Raw genomic sequence first — 19,599 nt, 5'->3', positions numbered from 1 at the left:
TGACCCCACTCTGACACACCCTGAACTGACCCCACTCTGACACACCCTGAACTGACCCCACTCTGACACACCCTGAACTGACCCCACTCTGACACACCCTGAACTGACCCCATTCTGACACACCCTGAACTGACCCCACTCTGACACACCCTGAACTGACCCCACTCTGACGCACCCTGAACTGACCCCACTCTGCCACACCCTGGGTTTAGCTAAACTGACCCCACTCTGACACACCCTGAACTGACCCCACTCTGACACACCCTGAACTGACCCCACTCTGACGCACCCTGGGTTTAGCTAAACTGACCCCACTCTGACGCACCCTGGGTTTAGCTAAACTGACCCCACTCTGACGCACCCTGGGTTTAGCTAAACTGACCCCACTCTGACGCACCCTGGGTTTAGCTAAACTGACCCCACTCTGACGCACCCTGGGTTTAGCTAAACTGACCCCACTCTGACGCACCCTGGGTTTAGCTAAACTGACCCCACTCTGACGCACCCTGGGTTTAGCTAAACTGACCCCACTCTGACGCACCCTGGGTTTAGCTAAACTGACCCCACTCTGACGCACCCTGGGTTTAGCTAAACTGACCCCACTCTGACGCACCCTGGGTTTAGCTAAACTGACCCCACTCTGACGCACCCTGGGTTTAGCTAAACTGACCCCACTCTGACGCACCCTGGGTTTAGCTAAACTGACCCCACTCTGACGCACCCTGGGTTTAGCTAAACTGACCCCACTCTGACGCACCCTGGGTTTAGCTAAACTGACCCCACTCTGACGCACCCTGGGTTTAGCTAAACTGACCCCACTCTGACGCACCCTGGGTTTAGCTAAACTGACCCCACTCTGACGCACCCTGGGTTTAGCTAAACTGACCCCACTGTTCTAAACAGCCAACATAAAACAAGTGGCAATGGAAACTACTGCGCAGTACATGTTGACAGTTTGACCATTCCTCCTCTCCTCCTCCTCTCCTCCTATCTCCTCTTCCCTCGTCTCCCATCCTCCTCTCCTCCTCCCCCTCCTCCTCCTCTCCTCCTCTCCTCCTCCTCTCCTCCTCCCCCTCCTCTCCTCTTCCCTCGTCTCCCATCCTCCTACTCCTCTCCTCCTATCTCCTCTTCCCTCGTCTCCCATCCTCCTCCTCCTCTCCTCCTCCTCCTATCTCCTCTTCCCTCGTCTCCCATCCTCCTCCTCCTCCCCCCTCCTCCTCCTCTCCTCCTATCTCCTCTTCCCTCGTCTCCCATCCTCCTCCTCTCCTCCCCCTCTCCTCGTCCCTCATCTCCTCTCCTCCTCCTCTCCTCCCAGCTGCGTCTGACCTGGTCCTGAATGCTCCCCTGGTCCAGCAGTCCGTGTACATTGAGGACCGCCCGCTCCACATGTTGTACTGCGCAGCGGAGGAGAACTGTCTGTCTAAGTCTGCTGCTAGTGCTAACTGGCCCTACGGACACCGCCGCCTGCTGCGGTTCTCCTCTCAGATCCACAACATCGGACGGGCCGACTTCAGGCCCAAGGCCGGACGCCACTCCTGGGTCTGGCACGCCTGTCACGGGTAACTATGGCAACTATGGCATCAGATACCCCTGACCCATACTGTCAGATCAGATACCCCTGACCTATACTGTCAGATCAGATACCCCTGACCTATACTGTCAGATCAGATACCCCTGACCTATACTGTCAGATCAGATACCCCTGACCTATACTGTCAGATCAGATACCCCTGACCTATACTGTCAGATCAGATACCCCTGACCTATACTGTCAGATCAGATACCCCTGACCTATACTGTCAGATCAGATACCCCTGACCTATACTGTCAGATCAGATACCCCTGACCCATACTGTCAGATACCCCTGACCTATACTGTCAGATCAGATACCCCTGACCCATACTGTCAGATACCCCTGACCCATACTGTCAGATCAGATACCCCTGACCCATACTGTCAGATCAGATACCCCTGACCCATACTGTCAGATCAGATACCCCTGACCTATACTGTCAGATCAGATACCCCTGACCTATACTGTCAGATCAGATACCCCTGATCTATACTGTCAGATCAGATACCCCTGACCTATACTGTCAGATCAGATACCCCTGACCCATACTGTCAGATCAGATACCCCTGACCTATACTGTCAGATCAGATACCCCTGACCTATACTGTCAGATCAGATACCCCTGACCCATACTGTCAGATCAGATACCCCTGATCTATACTGTCAGATCAGATACCCCTGACTGTCAGATCAGATACCCCTGACCTATACTGTCAGATCAGATACCCCTGATCTATACTGTCAGATCAGATACCCCTGACCTATACTGTCAGATCAGATACCCCTGATCTATACTGTCAGATCAGATACCCCTGATCTATACTGTCAGATCAGATACCCCTGACCCATACTGTCAGATCAGATACCCCTGACCTATACTGTCAGATCAGATACCCCTGACCCATACTGTCAGATCAGATACCCCTGACCTATACTGTCAGATCAGATACCCCTGACCTATACTGTCAGATCAGATACCCCTGACCCATACTGTCAGATCAGATACCCCTGACCTATACTGTCAGATCAGATACCCCTGACCTATACTGTCAGATCAGATACCCCTGACCTATACTGTCAGATCAGATACCCCTGACCTATACTGTCAGATCAGATACCCCTGACCTATACTGTCAGATCAGATACCCCTGACCCATACTGTCAGATACCCCTGACCTATACTGTCAGATCAGATACCCCTGACCCATACTGTCAGATACCCCTGACCCATACTGTCAGATCAGATACCCCTGACCTATACTGTCAGATCAGATACCCCTGACCCATACTGTCAGATCAGATACCCCTGACCTATACTGTCAGATCAGATACCCCTGACCTATACTGTCAGATCAGATACCCCTGACCTATACTGTCAGATCAGATACCCCTGACCTATACTGTCAGATCAGATACCCCTGACCCATACTGTCAGATCAGATACCCCTGACCTATACTGTCAGATCAGATATCCCTGATCTATACTGTCAGATCAGATACCCCTGACCCATACTGTCAGATCAGATACCCCTGATCTATACTGTCAGATCAGATACCCCTGACTGTCAGATCAGATACCCCTGACCTATACTGTCAGATCAGATACCCCTGATCTATACTGTCAGATCAGATACCCCTGACCTATACTGTCAGATCAGATACCCCTGATCTATACTGTCAGATCAGATACCCCTGATCTATACTGTCAGATCAGATACCCTGACCCATACTGTCAGATCAGATACCCCTGACCTATACTGTCAGATCAGATACCCCTGATCTATACTGTCAGATCAGATACCCCTGACCTATACTGTCAGATCAGATACCCCTGACCTATACTGTCAGATCAGATACCCCTGACCCATACTGTCAGATACCCCTGACCTATACTGTCAGATCAGATACCCCTGACCCATACTGTCAGATACCCCTGACCTATACTGTCAGATCAGATACCCCTGACCTATACTGTCAGATCAGATACCCCTGACCCATACTGTCAGATCAGATACCCCTGACCTATACTGTCAGATCAGATACCCCTGACCTATACTGTCAGATACCCCTGACCCATACTGTCAGATCAGATACCCCTGACCTATACTGTCAGATCAGATACCCCTGACCCATACTGTCAGATCAGATACCCCTGACCCATACTGTCAGATCAGATACCCCTGACCCATACTGTCAGATCAGATACCCCTGACCTATACTGTCAGATCAGATACCCCTGACCCATACTGTCAGATCAGATACCCCTGACCTATACTGTCAGATCAGATACCCCTGACCTATACTGTCAGATCAGATACCCCTGACCCATACTGTCAGATCAGATACCCCTGACCCATACTGTCAGATCAGATACCCCTGACCTATACTGTCAGATCAGATACCCCTGACCTATACTGTCAGATCAGATACCCCTGACCTATACTGTCAGATCAGATACCCCTGATCTATACTGTCAGATCAGATATCCCTGATCTATACTGTCAGATCAGATACCCCTGACCCATACTGTCAGATCAGATACCCCTGACCCATACTGTCAGATCAGATAGCCCTGACCCATACTGTCAGATCAGATACCCCTGATCTATACTGTCAGATCAGATACCCCTGACCTATACTGTCAGATCAGATATCCCTGATCTATACTGTCAGATCAGATACCCCTGATCTATACTGTCAGATCAGATACCCCTGACCTATACTGTCAGATCAGATACCCCTGATCTATACTGTCAGATCAGATACCCCTGACCTATACTGTCAGATCAGATACCCCTGACCTATACTGTCAGATCAGATACCCCTGACCTATACTGTCAGATCAGATACCCCTGATCTATACTGTCAGATCAGATACCCCTGACCTATACTGTCAGATCAGATACCCCTGATCTATACTGTCAGATGAGATACCCCTGATCTATACTGTCAGATCAGATACCCCTGACCCATACTGTCAGATAAGATACCCCTGACCTATACTGTCAGATCAGATACCCCTGATCTATACTGTCAGATCAGATACCCCTGATCTATACTGTCAGATCAGATACCCCTGACCTATACTGTCAGATCAGATACCCCTGACCTATACTGTCAGATCAGATATCCCTGATCTATACTGTCAGATCAGATACCCCTGACTGTCAGATCAGATACCCCTGACCTATACTGTCAGATCAGATACCCCTGACCTATACTGTCAGATCAGATACCCCTGACCTATACTGTCAGATCAGATACCCCTGACCCATACTGTCAGATCAGATACCCCTGACCTATACTGTCAGATCAGATACCCCTGACCTATACTGTCAGATCAGATACCCCTGACCTATACTGTCAGATCAGATACCCCTGACTGTCAGATCAGATACCCCTGACCTATACTGTCAGATCAGATACCCCTGACCTATACTGTCAGATCAGATACCCCTGATCTATACTGTCAGATCAGATACCCCTGACCTATACTGTCAGATCAGATACCCCTGACCTATACTGTCAGATACCCCTGACCTATACTGTCAGATCAGATACCCCTGACCCATACTGTCAGATCAGATACCCCTGACCTATACTGTCAGATCAGATACCCCTGACCTATACTGTCAGATCAGATACCCCTGACCTATACTGTCAGATCAGATACCCCTGACTGTCAGATCAGATACCCCTGATCTATACTGTCAGATCAGATACCCCTGACCTATACTGTCAGATCAGATACCCCTGACCTATACTGTCAGATCAGATACCCCTGACCTATACTGTCAGATCAGATACCCCTGATCTATACTGTCAGATCAGATACCCCTGATCTATACTGTCAGATCAGATACCCCTGACTGTCAGATCAGATACCCCTGACCTATACTGTCAGATCAGATACCCCTGACCTATACTGTCAGATCAGATACCCCTGACCCATACTGTCAGATCAGATACCCCTGACCCATACTGTCAGATCAGATACCCCTGACCTATACTGTCAGATCAGATACCCCTGATCTATACTGTCAGATCAGATACCCCTGACCTATACTGTCAGATCAGATACCCCTGACCTATACTGTCAGATCAGATACCCCTGACCTATACTGTCAGATCAGATACCCCTGACCTATACTGTCAGATCAGATACCCCTGACCTATACTGTCAGATCTGAGGTTCAACTGTTTTCTGTTCCCTATGCAGCCACTACCACAGCATGGACATCTTCACCCACTATGACCTGCTGTCGTCCAACGGGACCAAGGTGGCTGAGGGACACAAGGCTTCCTTCTGTCTGGAGGACACGGAGTGTCACGAAGGTGAGTCTGGGAGGGAAACTTATCAGAACAGAGTCTACTGGAGGTCCAGCCAATCAGAGTAGACTACTGGAGGTCCCGCCAATCAAAACATACTCCACTAGATGGCCAGCCAATCAAACTGTCTTTATTTGGGTGTTAAGATCAGGGATATCTTATCCAACATTCAAAGTGGAACATTCTGTATCCTGTTTTGGAGGATGTGTAATTGTTGGTGGTAGAGGTCTAATTGGTGTAATCTGTGTTCTCCGGGTATCTCTAAGAGGTATGAGTGTTCTGTGTTCTCCAGGTATCTCTAAGAGGTATGAGGGTTCTGTGTTCTCCAGGTATCTCTAAGAGGTATGAGGGTTCTGTGTTCTCCAGGTATCTCTAAGAGGTATGAGTGTTCTGTGTTCTCCAGGTATCTCTAAGAGGTATGAGGGTTCTGTGTTCTCCAGGTATCTCTAAGAGGTATGAGTGTTCTGTGTTCTCCAGGTATCTCTAAGAGGTATGAGGGTTCTGTGTTCTCCAGGTATCTCTAAGAGGTATGAGGGTTCTGTGTTCTCCAGGTATCTCTAAGAGGTATGAGGGTTCTGTGTTCTCCAGGTATCTCTAAGAGGTATGAGTGTGCTAACTTCGGAGAGCAGGGCATCACCGTGGGGTGTTGGGACCTGTATCGCCATGACATCGACTGCCAGTGGATCGACATCACTGACATCAAACCAGGAAACTACATCCTACAGGTGAACAACCTTGTCTTCTATTGCTGTTAAAACATCGTGGGGAGGCCATGAATCAGACTAAACATCGAAAAACTGGAAACTGCGTGAGGTTATAAATATTGCAAACTACACGTATGAGTTGTCAAACAGTGCTTCCCCAAAAAGTATCAAAATCAAACTTGTGCTGCCGATATTCTGTCTGCATTTAATTGGACCCTTTGAAAAGTCAGACTAAGTGCAGACTACGGAGTGACAGAAGAACAGTGGCTTAATGATGTGAACTCAATATTATTTACAAATTGTGTTTGCTGTTCCATCATTTCAGATTGTGATCAATCCAAACTTTGAAGTGGCAGAGAGTGACTTCACCAACAATGCCATGAAATGCAATTGCAAATACGACGGACACCGGATCTGGCTTCACAATTGCCATATGGGTGAGAAGCTCTACCTCTATATTTGTCATGGAAAACTGACCTGGGTCTATAAGGGCATCCTGTTACTGACCTGGGTCTATAAGGGCATCCTGATACTGACCTGGGTCTATAAAGGCATCCTGTTACTGACCTGGGTCTATAAGATCATACTGACCTGGGTCTATTAGGGCATCCTGATACTGACCTGGGTCTATTAGGGCATCCTGTTACTGACCTGGGTCTATAAGGGCATCCTGATACTGACCTGGGTCTATTAGGGCATCCTGTTACTGACCTGGGTCTATAAGGGCATCCTGTTACTGACCTGGGTCTATAAGATCATACTGACCTGGGTCTATAAGGGTATCCTGTTACTGACCTGGGTCTATAAGGGTAGCCTGTTACTGACCTGGGTCTATTAGGGCATCCTGTTACTGACCTGGGTCTATAAGGGTATCCTGTTACTGACCTGGGTCTATTAGGGCATCCTGTTACTGACCTGGGTCTATAAGGGCATCCTGATACTGACCTGGGTCTATAAGGGCATCCTGTTACTGACCTGGGTCTATAAGATCATACTGACCTGGGTCTATAAGGGCATCCTGTTACTGACCTGGGTCTATAAGGGTATCCTGATACTGACCTGGGTCTATAAGGGCATCCTGTTACTGACCTGGGTCTATTAGGGCAGCCTGTTACTGACCTGGGTCTATAAGGGCAGCCTGTTACTGACCTGGGTCTATTAGGGCAGCCTGTTACTGACCTGGGTCTATAAGGGCATCCTGTTACTGACCTGGGTCAATTAGGGCATCCTGTTACTGACCTGGGTCTATAAGGGCATCCTGTTACTGAACTGGGTCTATAAGATCATACTGACCTGGGTCTTTTAGGGCATCCTGTTACTGACCTGGGTCTATAAGATCATACTGACCTGGGTCTATAAGGGCATCCTGATACTGACCTGGGTCTATAAAGGCATCCTGTTACTGACCTGGGTCTATAAGGGCATCCTGATACTGACCTGGGTCTATAAGGGCATCCTGTTACTGACCTGGGTCTATTAGGGCATCCTGTTACTGACCTGGGTCTATTAGGGCAGCCTGTTACTGACCTGGGTCTATTAGGGCATCCTGTTACTGACCTGGGTCTATAAGGGCTTCCTGTTACTGACCTGGGTCTATAAGATCATACTGACCTGGGTCTATTAGGGCATCCTGTTACTGACCTGGGTCTATAAGGGCATCCTGACCTGGGTCTATAAGATCATACTGACCTGGGTCTATAAGATCATACTGACCTGGGTCTATTAGGGCATCCTGACCTGGGTCTATAAGATCATACTGACCTGGGTCTATAAGATCATACTGACCTGGGTCTATTAGGGCATACTGTTACTGACCTTGACGGGTTTGGGAAACACTTCCCTAGTTTGTTCCAGACTCTTGCCTTCTGTCTCTTGTTCCAGACTCTTCCAATACCTTTTGTCTCTTGTTCCAAACTCTTCCATTGCTTTCTGTCTCTTGTTCCAGACTCTTCCATTGCTTTCTGTCTCTTGTTCCAGACTCTTCCATTGCCTTTTGTCTCTTGTTCCAAACTCTTCCATTGCTTTCTGTCTCTTGTTCCAGACTCTTCCATTGCTTTCTGTCTCTTGTTCCAGACTCTTCCATTGCCTTTTGTCTCTTGTTCCAGACTCTTCCATTGCCTTCTGTCTCTTGTTCCAGACTCTTCCATTGCTTTCTGTCTCTTGTTCCAGACTCTTCCATTGCTTTCTGTCTCTTGTTCCAGACTCTTCCATTGCTTTCTGTCTCTTGTTCCAGACTCTTCCATTGCCTTTTGTCTCTTGTTCCAGACTCTTCCATTGCTTTCTGTCTCTTGTTCCAGACTCTTCCATTGCTTTCTGTCTCTTGTTCCAGACTCTTCCATTGCCTTTTGTCTCTTGTTCCAAACTCTTCCATTGCTTTCTGTCTCTTGTTCCAGACTCTTCCATTGCCTTTTGTCTCTTGTACCAGACTCTTCCATTGCTTTCTGTCTCTGACTATTGTGTTCTGTTGTGTCATTGCCCCTACAGGTGATGCCTTCAGTGAGGAGGCAGAGAGGAGGTTTGAGAAGTACCCAGGGCAGTTCAACAATCAGATCTCATAATCCTCCTAGCAACACACCAAGCTGTTCCAGACCCATGTACCAACCAAAGAGGAGGGCTGATGCCTTTCATCATGTTAAACAATGGGACAACCAATCACCCTTCGTCACCTAGCTACCTATCAGAACCAACCATTCATCATCAGATCACAAAGCAACCAACCAATCACACGCCTAAATTCCACAAGGCAGCAGTCTGATCTGAAGGATCCATGCCAAAGTCATGTTGTATTGTGAATGTGTTGGTGTGTGTCTCAGTTAGGATTATTATTATATTATACTGGAATACTCGGTGCTTTGTTTTCAAAAACAAACTTACTTTAGATGTTTTGTTCAAATGTGAGTATATTATGTTACATTGCGTGACAGGAGAACAATTCATAAGCTTTCATACAACAAGTCTTAATGTGTGATTTATTGATATGCAACCTTTTTCATTAATGTTTTGTTCAAGTTATGAATGAAGTTTTATTTTTATAGCCAGTCTAGTTTTGAAAGGTGCTCCAGGAGAAGACCTCATTGTTCTAACAGCATGAGGCATCAGTCAGAGAACCATTCTACTGCCTCTCCTCATAGACTTAGATAGACAGCTCTAGTGCCCTAAAGCCCTAAAGCACAGCAGCGCCATTGAGGACTTTCACCATACTGAAGTAGTCAACTGGGTGGGACTTCCTATTGGTTAAGGAATGATCACATGATTCCGCCCAGGTCATCAGGAGGGATCAGCCAATGAATTATACTCCTGAGCAAACATTCCGTAATTCCAGGGGGCAGTAAATCCCCAACCTTGTCTTTATACCTGTACAGACAAAGCCTCCAGGGGGCAGTAAATCCCCAACCTTGTCTTTATACCTGTACAGACACAGCCTCCAGGGGGCAGTATGCATGTTTGTTAACCAACTCATAGAAGTCATAGAGAATGTCTTTAATGGTGCCGCCCATGCTGTCACAAAAGCTATTATGGCTCAGATGTAAAGACACCTCCTTTATCAACCTCGTTGCTCTCCATGCAGTTCTGCTATAGATCATAGTCAAGATCTAATTCTTAAGTGTTAAACGATCCACCCCTAGTCAAGTGTTACACCATCCACCCCTAGTCAAGTGTTACACCATCCACCCCTAGTCAAGTGTTAAACCATCCAGCCCTAGTCAAGTGTTACACCATCCACCCCTAGTCAAGTGTTACACCATCCACCCCTAGTCAAGTGTTACACCATCCACCTCTAGTCAAGTGTTACACCATCCACCCCTAGTCAAGTGTTACACCATCCACCCCTAGTCAAGTGTTACACCATCCACCCCTAGTCAAGTGTTACACCATCCACCCCTAGTCAAGTGTTAAACCATCCACCCCTAGTCAAGTGTTACACCATCCACCCCTAGTCAAGTGTTACACCATCCACCTCTAGTCAAGTGTTACACCATCCACCCCTAGTCAAGTGTTACACCATCCACCCCTAGTCAAGTGTTACACCATCCACCCCTAGTCAAGTGTTACACCATCCACCTCTAGTCAAGTGTTAAACCATCCACCTCTAGTCAAGTGTTACACCATCCACCCCTAGTCAAGTGTTACACCATCCACCCCTAGTCAAGTGTTACACCATCCACCCCTAGTCAAGTGTTACACCATCCACCTCTAGTCAAGTGTTAAACCATCCACCTCTAGTCAAGTGTTACACCATCCACCTCTAGTCAAGTGTTACACCATCCACCTCTAGTCAAGTGTTACACCATCCACCTCTAGTCAAGTGTTAAACCATCCACCTCTAGTCAAGTGTTACACCATCCACCTCTAGTCAAGTGTTACACCATCCACCTCTAGTCAAGTGTTACACCATCCACCTCTAGTCAAGTGTTAAACCATCCACCCCTAGTCAAGTGTTACACCATCCACCCCTAGTCAAGTGTTACACCATCCACCTCTAGTCAAGTGTTAAACCATCCACCCCTAGTCAAGTGTTAAACCATCCACCTCTAGTCAAGTGTTAAACCATCCACCCCTAGTCAAGTGTTAAACCATCCACCCCTAGTCAAGTGTTAAACCATCCGCCTCTAGTCAAGTGTTACACCATCCACACCTCTAGTCAAGTGTTACACCATCCACCTCTAGTCAAGTGTTACACCATCCACCCCTAGTCAAGTGTTACACCATCCACCCCTAGTCAAGTGTTACACCATCCACCCCTAGTCAAGTGTTACACCATCCACCTCTAGTCAAGTGTTACACCATCCACCTCTAGTCAAGTGTTACACCATCCACCCCTAGTCAAGTGTTACACCATCCACCCCTAGTCAAGTGTTACACCATCCACCCCTAGTCAAGTGTTACACCATCCACCCCTAGTCAAGTGTTACACCATCCACCCCTAGTCAAGTGTTACACCATCCACCTCTAGTCAAGTGTTACACCATCCACCCCTAGTCAAGTGTTACACCATCCACCCCTAGTCAAGTGTTACACCATCCACCCCTAGTCAAGTGTTACACCATCCACCCCTAGTCAAGTGTTAAACCATCCACCCCTAGTCAAGTGTTAAACCATCCACCTCTAGTCAAGTGTTACACCATCCACCCCTAGTCAAGTGTTACACCATCCACCTCTAGTCAAGTGTTAAACCATCCACCCCTAGTCAAGTGTTAAACCATCCACCCCTAGTCAAGTGTTAAACCATCCACCCCTAGTCAAGTGTTACACCATCCACCCCTAGTCAAGTGTTAAACCATCCACCCCTAGTCAAGTGTTAAACCATCCACCTCTAGTCAAGTGTTACACCATCCACCCCTAGTCAAGTGTTAAACCATCCACCCCTAGTCAAGTGTTACACCATCCACCCCTAGTCAAGTGTTAAACCATCCACCCCTAGTCAAGTGTTACACCATCCACCTCTAGTCAAGTGTTACACCATCCACCCCTAGTCAAGTGTTACACCATCCACCTCTAGTCAAGTGTTAAACCATCCACCCCTAGTCAAGTGTTACACCATCCACCTCTAGTCAAGTGTTACACCATCCACCCCTAGTCAAGTGTTACACCATCCACCCCTAGTCAAGTGTTACACCATCCACCTCTAGTCAAGTGTTAAACCATCCACCTCTAGTCAAGTGTTACACCATCCACCTCTAGTCAAGTGTTACACCATCCACCCCTAGTCAAGTGTTACACCATCCACCCCTAGTCAAGTGTTACACCATCCACCCCTAGTCAAGTGTTACACCATCCACCTCTAGTCAAGTGTTACACCATCCACCTCTAGTCAAGTGTTAAACCATCCACCTCTAGTCAAGTGTTACACCATCCACCCCTAGTCAAGTGTTACACCATCCACCTCTAGTCAAGTGTTACACCATCCACCTCTAGTCAAGTGTTAAACCATCCACCCCTAGTCAAGTGTTACACCATCCACCTCTAGTCAAGTGTTAAACCATCCACCCCTAGTCAAGTGTTACACCATCCACCTCTAGTCAAGTGTTACACCATCCACCTCTAGTCAAGTGTTACACCATCCACCCCTAGTCAAGTGTTACACCATCCACCCCTAGTCAAGTGTTAAACCATCCACCTCTAGTCAAGTGTTACACCATCCACCTCTAGTCAAGTGTTACACCATCCACCCCTAGTCAAGTGTTAAACCATCCACCTCTAGTCAAGTGTTAAACCATCCACCTCTAGTCAAGTGTTACACCATCCACCCCTAGTCAAGTGTTACACCATCCACCCCTAGTCAAGTGTTAAACCATCCACCTCTAGTCAAGTGTTAAACCATCCACCCCTAGTCAAGTGTTAAACCATCCACCCCTAGTCAAGTGTTACACCATCCACCTCTAGTCAAGTGTTACACCATCCACCCCTAGTCAAGTGTTACACCATCCACCCCTAGTCAAGTGTTACACCATCCACCCCTAGTCAAGTGTTACACCATCCACCTCTAGTCAAGTGTTAAACCATCCACCTCTAGTCAAGTGTTACACCATCCACCCCTAGTCAAGTGTTACACCATCCACCCCTAGTCAAGTGTTACACCATCCACCCCTAGTCAAGTGTTACACCATCCACCTCTAGTCAAGTGTTACACCATCCACCTCTAGTCAAGTGTTACACCATCCACCTCTAGTCAAGTGTTACACCATCCACCTCTAGTCAAGTGTTACACCATCCACCTCTAGTCAAGTGTTAAACCATCCGCCTCTAGTCAAGTGTTACACCATCCGCCTCTAGTCAAGTGTTACACCATCCACCTCTAGTCAAGTGTTACACCATCCACCTCTAGTCAAGTGTTAAACCATCCACCTCTAGTCAAGTGTTACACCATCCACCCCTAGTCAAGTGTTACACCATCCACCTCTAGTCAAGTGTTAAACCATCCACCCCTAGTCAAGTGTTAAACCATCCACCCCTAGTCAAGTGTTAAACCATCCACCCCTAGTCAAGTGTTAAACCATCCACCTCTAGTCAAGTGTTACACCATCCACCCCTAGTCAAGTGTTAAACCATCCACCTCTAGTCAAGTGTTAAACCATCCACCCCTAGTCAAGTGTTACACCATCCACCTCTAGTCAAGTGTTACACCATCCACCCCTAGTCAAGTGTTAAACCATCCACCCCTAGTCAAGTGTTACACCATCCACCTCTAGTCAAGTGTTACACCATCCACCCCTAGTCAAGTGTTACACCATCCACCTCTAGTCAAGTGTTAAACCATCCACCCCTAGTCAAGTGTTAAACCATCCACCTCTAGTCAAGTGTTACACCATCCACCCCTAGTCAAGTGTTACACCATCCACCCCTAGTCAAGTGTTACACCATCCACCTCTAGTCAAGTGTTACACCATCCACCCCTAGTCAAGTGTTACACCATCCACCTCTAGTCAAGTGTTACACCATCCACCTCTAGTCAAGTGTTACACCATCCACCTCTAGTCAAGTGTTAAACCATCCACCTCTAGTCAAGTGTTAAACCATCCACCCCTAGTCAAGTGTTACACCATCCACCCCTAGTCAAGTGTTAAACCATCCACCTCTAGTCAAGTGTTACACCATCCACCCCTAGTCAAGTGTTACACCATCCACCTCTAGTCAAGTGTTAAACCATCCACCTCTAGTCAAGTGTTACACCATCCACCTCTAGTCAAGTGTTAAACCATCCACCTCTAGTCAAGTGTTAAACCATCCACCCCTAGTCAAGTGTTACACCATCCACCCCTAGTCAAGTGTTACACCATCCACCCCTAGTCAAGTGTTACACCATCCACCTCTAGTCAAGTGTTAAACCATCCACCCCTAGTCAAGTGTTACACCATCCACCCCTAGTCAAGTGTTAAACCATCCACCTCTAGTCAAGTGTTAAACCATCCACCTCTAGTCAAGTGTTACACCATCCACCCCTAGTCAAGTGTTACACCATCCACCCCTAGTCAAGTGTTAAACCATCCACCTCTAGTCAAGTGTTAAACCATCCACCCCTAGTCAAGTGTTAAACCATCCACCCCTAGTCAAGTGTTACACCATCCACCTCTAGTCAAGTGTTACACCATCCACCCCTAGTCAAGTGTTACACCATCCACCCCTAGTCAAGTGTTACACCATCCACCCCTAGTCAAGTGTTACACCATCCACCTCTAGTCAAGTGTTACACCATCCACCCCTAGTCAAGTGTTACACCATCCACCCCTAGTCAAGTGTTACACCATCCACCCCTAGTCAAGTGTTACACCATCCACCTCTAGTCAAGTGTTAAACCATCCACCTCTAGTCAAGTGTTACACCATCCACCTCTAGTCAAGTGTTACACCATCCACCTCTAGTCAAGTGTTACACCATCCACCTCTAGTCAAGTGTTAAACCATCCGCCTCTAGTCAAGTGTTACACCATCCGCCTCTAGTCAAGTGTTACACCATCCACCTCTAGTCAAGTGTTACACCATCCACCTCTAGTCAAGTGTTAAACCATCCACCCCTAGTCAAGTGTTACACCATCCACCTCTAGTCAAGTGTTACACCATCCACCTCTAGTCAAGTGTTACACCATCCACCTCTAGTCAAGTGTTACACCATCCACCTCTAGTCAAGTGTTACACCATCCACCCCTAGTCAAGTGTTAAACCATCCACCTCTAGTCAAGTGTTAAACCATCCACCCCTAGTCAAGTGTTACACCATCCACCTCTAGTCAAGTGTTACACCATCCACCCCTAGTCAAGTGTTAAACCATCCACCCCTAGTCAAGTGTTACACCATCCACCTCTAGTCAAGTGTTACACCATCCACCCCTAGTCAAGTGTTACACCATCCACCTCTAGTCAAGTGTTAAACCATCCACCCCTAGTCAAGTGTTAAACCATCCACCTCTAGTCAAGTGTTACACCATCCACCCCTAGTCAAGTGTTACACCATCCACCTCTAGTCAAGTGTTAAACCATCCACCTCTAGTCAAGTGTTACACCATCCACCCCTAGTCAAGTGTTAAACCATCCACCTCTAGTCAAGTGTTACACCATCCACCCCTAGTCAAGTGTTACACCATCCACCTCTAGTCAAGTGTTAAACCATCCACCCCTAGTCAAGTGTTACACCATCCACCTCTAGTCAAGTGTTACACCATCCACCCCTAGTCAAGTGTTACACCATCCACCCCTAGTCAAGTGTTAAACCATCCACCCCTAGTCAAGTGTTAAACCATCCACCTCTAGTCAAGTGTTAAACCATCCACCTCTAGTCAAGTGTTACACCATCCACCTCTAGTCAAGTGTTACACCATCCACCCCTAGTCAAGTGTTAAACCATCCACCCCTAGTCAAGTGTTAAACCATCCACCCCTAGTCAAGTGTTACACCATCCACCTCTAGTCAAGTGTTAAACCATCCACCCCTAGTCAAGTGTTAAACCATCCACCTCTAGTCAAGTGTTACACCATCCACCCCTAGTCAAGTGTTACACCATCCACCCCTAGTCAAGTGTTAAACCATCCACCTCTAGTCAAGTGTTAAACCATCCACCCCTAGTCAAGTGTTACACCATCCACCCCTAGTCAAGTGTTACACCATCCACCCCTAGTCAAGTGTTACACCATCCACCCCTAGTCAAGTGTTACACCATCCACCTCTAGTCAAGTGTTACACCATCCACCTCTAGTCAAGTGTTAAACCATCCACCTCTAGTCAAGTGTTACACCATCCACCCCTAGTCAAGTGTTACACCATCCACCTCTAGTCAAGTGTTACACCATCCACCTCTAGTCAAGTGTTAAACCATCCACCCCTAGTCAAGTGTTACACCATCCACCCCTAGTCAAGTGTTAAACCATCCACCTCTAGTCAAGTGTTAAACCATCCACCCCTAGTCAAGTGTTACACCATCCACCTCTAGTCAAGTGTTACACCATCCACCTCTAGTCAAGTGTTACACCATCCACCCCTAGTCAAGTGTTACACCATCCACCCCTAGTCAAGTGTTAAACCATCCACCTCTAGTCAAGTGTTACACCATCCACCTCTAGTCAAGTGTTACACCATCCACCCCTAGTCAAGTGTTAAACCATCCACCTCTAGTCAAGTGTTACACCATCCACCTCTAGTCAAGTGTGTTACACCATCCACCTCTAGTCAAGTGTTACACCATCCACCCCTAGTCAAGTGTTACACCATCCACCTCTAGTCAAGTGTTAAACCATCCACCCCTAGTCAAGTGTTACACCATCCACCCCTAGTCAAGTGTTACACCATCCACCCCTAGTCAAGTGTTAAACCATCCACCCCTAGTCAAGTGTTACACCATCCACCCCTAGTCAAGTGTTAAACCATCCACCTCTAGTCAAGTGTTAAACCATCCACCCCTAGTCAAGTGTTACACCATCCACCTCTAGTCAAGTGTTACACCATCCACCTCTAGTCAAGTGTTACACCATCCACCCCTAGTCAAGTGTTACACCATCCACCTCTAGTCAAGTGTTAAACCATCCACCCCTAGTCAAGTGTTACACCATCCACCCCTAGTCAAGTGTTACACCATCCACCCCTAGTCAAGTGTTAAACCATCCACCTCTAGTCAAGTGTTACACCATCCACCTCTAGTCAAGTGTTACACCATCCACCTCTAGTCAAGTGTTACACCATCCACCTCTAGTCAAGTGTTAAACCATCCACCCCTAGTCAAGTGTTACACCATCCACCCCTAGTCAAGTGTTACACCATCCACCTCTAGTCAAGTGTTACACCATCCACCTCTAGTCAAGTGTTACACCATCCACCTCTAGTCAAGTGTTACACCATCCACCTCTAGTCAAGTGTTAAACCATCCACCCCTAGTCAAGTGTTACACCATCCACCCCTAGTCAAGTGTTACACCATCCACCTCTAGTCAAGTGTTACACCATCCACCTCTAGTCAAGTGTTACACCATCCACCTCTAGTCAAGTGTTACACCATCCACCTCTAGTCAAGTGTTACACCATCCACCTCTAGTCAAGTGTTACACCATCCACCTCTAGTCAAGTGTTACACCATCCACCTCTAGTCAAGTGTTACACCATCCACCTCTAGTCAAGTGTTACACCATCCACCTCTAGTCAAGTGTTACACCATCCACCTCTAGTCAAGTGTTACACCATCCACCCCTAGTCAAGTGTTACACCATCCACCTCTAGTCAAGTGTTAAACCATCCACCTCTAGTCAAGTGTTACACCATCCACCCCTAGTCAAGTGTTACACCATCCACCTCTAGTCAAGTGTTACACCATCCACCTCTAGTCAAGTGTTACACCATCCACCTCTAGTCAAGTGTTACACCATCCACCCCTAGTCAAGTGTTACACCATCCACCCCTAGTCAAGTGTTACACCATCCACCCCTAGTCAAGTGTTACACCATCCACCCCTAGTCAAGTGTTACACCATCCACCTCTAGTCAAGTGTTACACCATCCACCTCTAGTCAAGTGTTACACCATCCACCTCTAGTCAAGTGTTACACCATCCACCTCTAGTCAAGTGTTACACCATCCACCCCTAGTCAAGTGTTACACCATCCACCCCTAGTCAAGTGTTACACCATCCACCCCTAGTCAAGTGTTACACCATCCACCCCTAGTCAAGTGTTACACCATCCACCTCTAGTCAAGTGTTACACCATCCACCTCTAGTCAAGTGTTACACCATCCACCCCTAGTCAAGTGTTACACCATCCACCCCTAGTCAAGTGTTACACCATCCACCTCTAGTCAAGTGTTAAACCATCCACCCCTAGTCAAGTGTTACACCATCCACCCCTAGTCAAGTGTTAAACCATCCACCCCACAGACAGGGTGCTATTCTCATGCTGATGTTCAAGGTCAGAATAGACAAGACAGGGTACATGAAAAGGGAATAATGTTCCATTTACGAGCTCTTACCTCGGGTCGGATTCGGCCTGATACAGCACAGACCAGAAAGTGAATCATATTTGTGAATGTATTATTGTCCAGTGTTTCCAGGTGCTTAAGGATTGTTATGCCACACTGAGATAAGGGATATTCATTAGACTATTATACATTAAACAACAGACTGACTGACTGACTGTGTTGTGTGTCTGTATACCTGTGGATACATTACCTTTAAAAACAACACAGGAAGCTAATGCATTACCTTTAAAACAACACAGGAAGCTAATGCATTACCTTTAAAAACAACACAGGAACCTAATGCATTACCTTTAAAACAACACAGGAACCTAATGCATTACCTTTAAAAACAACACAGGAACCTAATGCATTACCTTTAAAAACAACACAGGAACCTAATGCATTACCTTTAAAACAACACAGGAACCTAATGCATTACCTTTAAAAACAACACAGGAACCTAATGCATTACCTTTAAAAACAACACAGGAACCTAATGCATTACCTTTAAAACAACACAGGAACCTAATGCATTACCTTTAAAACAACACAGGAACCTAATGCATTACCTTTAAAACAACACAGGAACCTAATGCATTACCTTTAAAACAACACAGGAACCTAATGCATTACCTTTAAAACAACACAGGAACCTAATGCATTACCTTTAAAACAACACAGGAACCTAATGCATTACCTTTAAAACAACACAGGAATCTTTGTACATTACCTTTAAAAACAACACAGGAACCTAATGCATTACCTTTAAAACAACACAGGAACCTAATGCATTACCTTTAAAACAACACAGGAATCTTTATACATTACCTTTAAAACAACACAGGAACCTAATGCATTACCTTTAAAACAACACAGGAACCTAATGCATTACCTTTAAAACAACACAGGAACCTAATGCATTACCTTTAAAACAACACAGGAACCTAATGCATTACCTTTAAAACAACACAGAAACCTAATGCATTACCTTTAAAACAACACAGGAACCTAATGCATTACCTTTAAAACAACACAGGAACCTAATACATGACCTTTAAAACAACA

The 19,599-nt window shown here is 46.7% G+C and overlaps 1 protein-coding gene and 1 long non-coding RNA gene across 57 annotated transcripts in view; one reads left to right on the top strand and one right to left on the bottom strand.

Moving 5' to 3' along the window:
* The window catches only part of LOC118380199 (lysyl oxidase homolog 3B-like), a 62,741-nt gene extending 52,462 nt beyond the window's left edge, over window positions 1-10,279 (top strand). For 3 of the 7 annotated variants that reach the window (XM_052514675.1, XM_052514674.1, XM_052514673.1), the window contains 5 exons: window positions 1,316-1,559; window positions 5,794-5,909; window positions 6,492-6,628; window positions 6,933-7,044; window positions 9,092-10,279. In XM_052514675.1, the coding sequence (XP_052370635.1) occupies window positions 1,316-1,559; window positions 5,794-5,909; window positions 6,492-6,628; window positions 6,933-7,044; window positions 9,092-9,165 (683 nt within the window). In that variant the 3' untranslated portion in view covers window positions 9,166-10,279. Of the gene's footprint in view, window positions 1-1,315; window positions 1,560-5,793; window positions 5,910-6,195; window positions 6,283-6,306; window positions 6,357-6,380; window positions 6,467-6,491; window positions 6,629-6,932; window positions 7,045-9,091 lie in introns of those variants that run through there. The other 4 variants (XM_052514679.1, XM_052514677.1, XM_052514676.1 and 1 more) reach the window with 4 other exon arrangements.
* Window positions 10,274-18,703, bottom strand: LOC127927925 (uncharacterized). Of its 50 annotated transcripts, XR_008129487.1 has the most exons (18): window positions 18,058-18,703; window positions 17,798-17,927; window positions 17,538-17,693; window positions 17,356-17,433; window positions 16,940-17,277; window positions 16,080-16,521; window positions 15,456-15,637; window positions 15,092-15,221; window positions 14,884-14,961; window positions 14,390-14,519; window positions 14,182-14,285; window positions 13,974-14,103; window positions 13,428-13,505; window positions 13,142-13,323; window positions 12,596-12,751; window positions 12,414-12,517; window positions 10,696-11,007; window positions 10,274-10,383 (listed from the first exon to the last, which is right to left on the bottom strand). It is a non-coding gene; the product is annotated as an uncharacterized LOC127927925 (long non-coding RNA). The 50 variants fall into 50 exon arrangements; XR_008129492.1 differs by lacking the exon at window positions 14,390-14,519 and having other exon boundaries at window positions 13,402-13,505; window positions 14,026-14,103; window positions 14,182-14,311; window positions 14,884-14,987; window positions 15,066-15,221; XR_008129488.1 differs by lacking the exon at window positions 14,390-14,519 and having other exon boundaries at window positions 14,026-14,103; window positions 14,182-14,311; window positions 14,884-14,987; window positions 15,066-15,221.
* Between the last annotated feature and the right edge of the window lie 896 nt (window positions 18,704-19,599).

The sequence above is a fragment of the Oncorhynchus keta genome, unplaced genomic scaffold, assembly GCF_023373465.1.
Source record: "Oncorhynchus keta strain PuntledgeMale-10-30-2019 unplaced genomic scaffold, Oket_V2 Un_scaffold_19088_pilon_pilon, whole genome shotgun sequence".
Lineage (NCBI taxonomy): Eukaryota > Metazoa > Chordata > Actinopteri > Salmoniformes > Salmonidae > Oncorhynchus > Oncorhynchus keta.
Note: the sequence above shows the minus strand (reverse complement) of the source record. Positions and strands in the feature narration are given on the sequence as shown.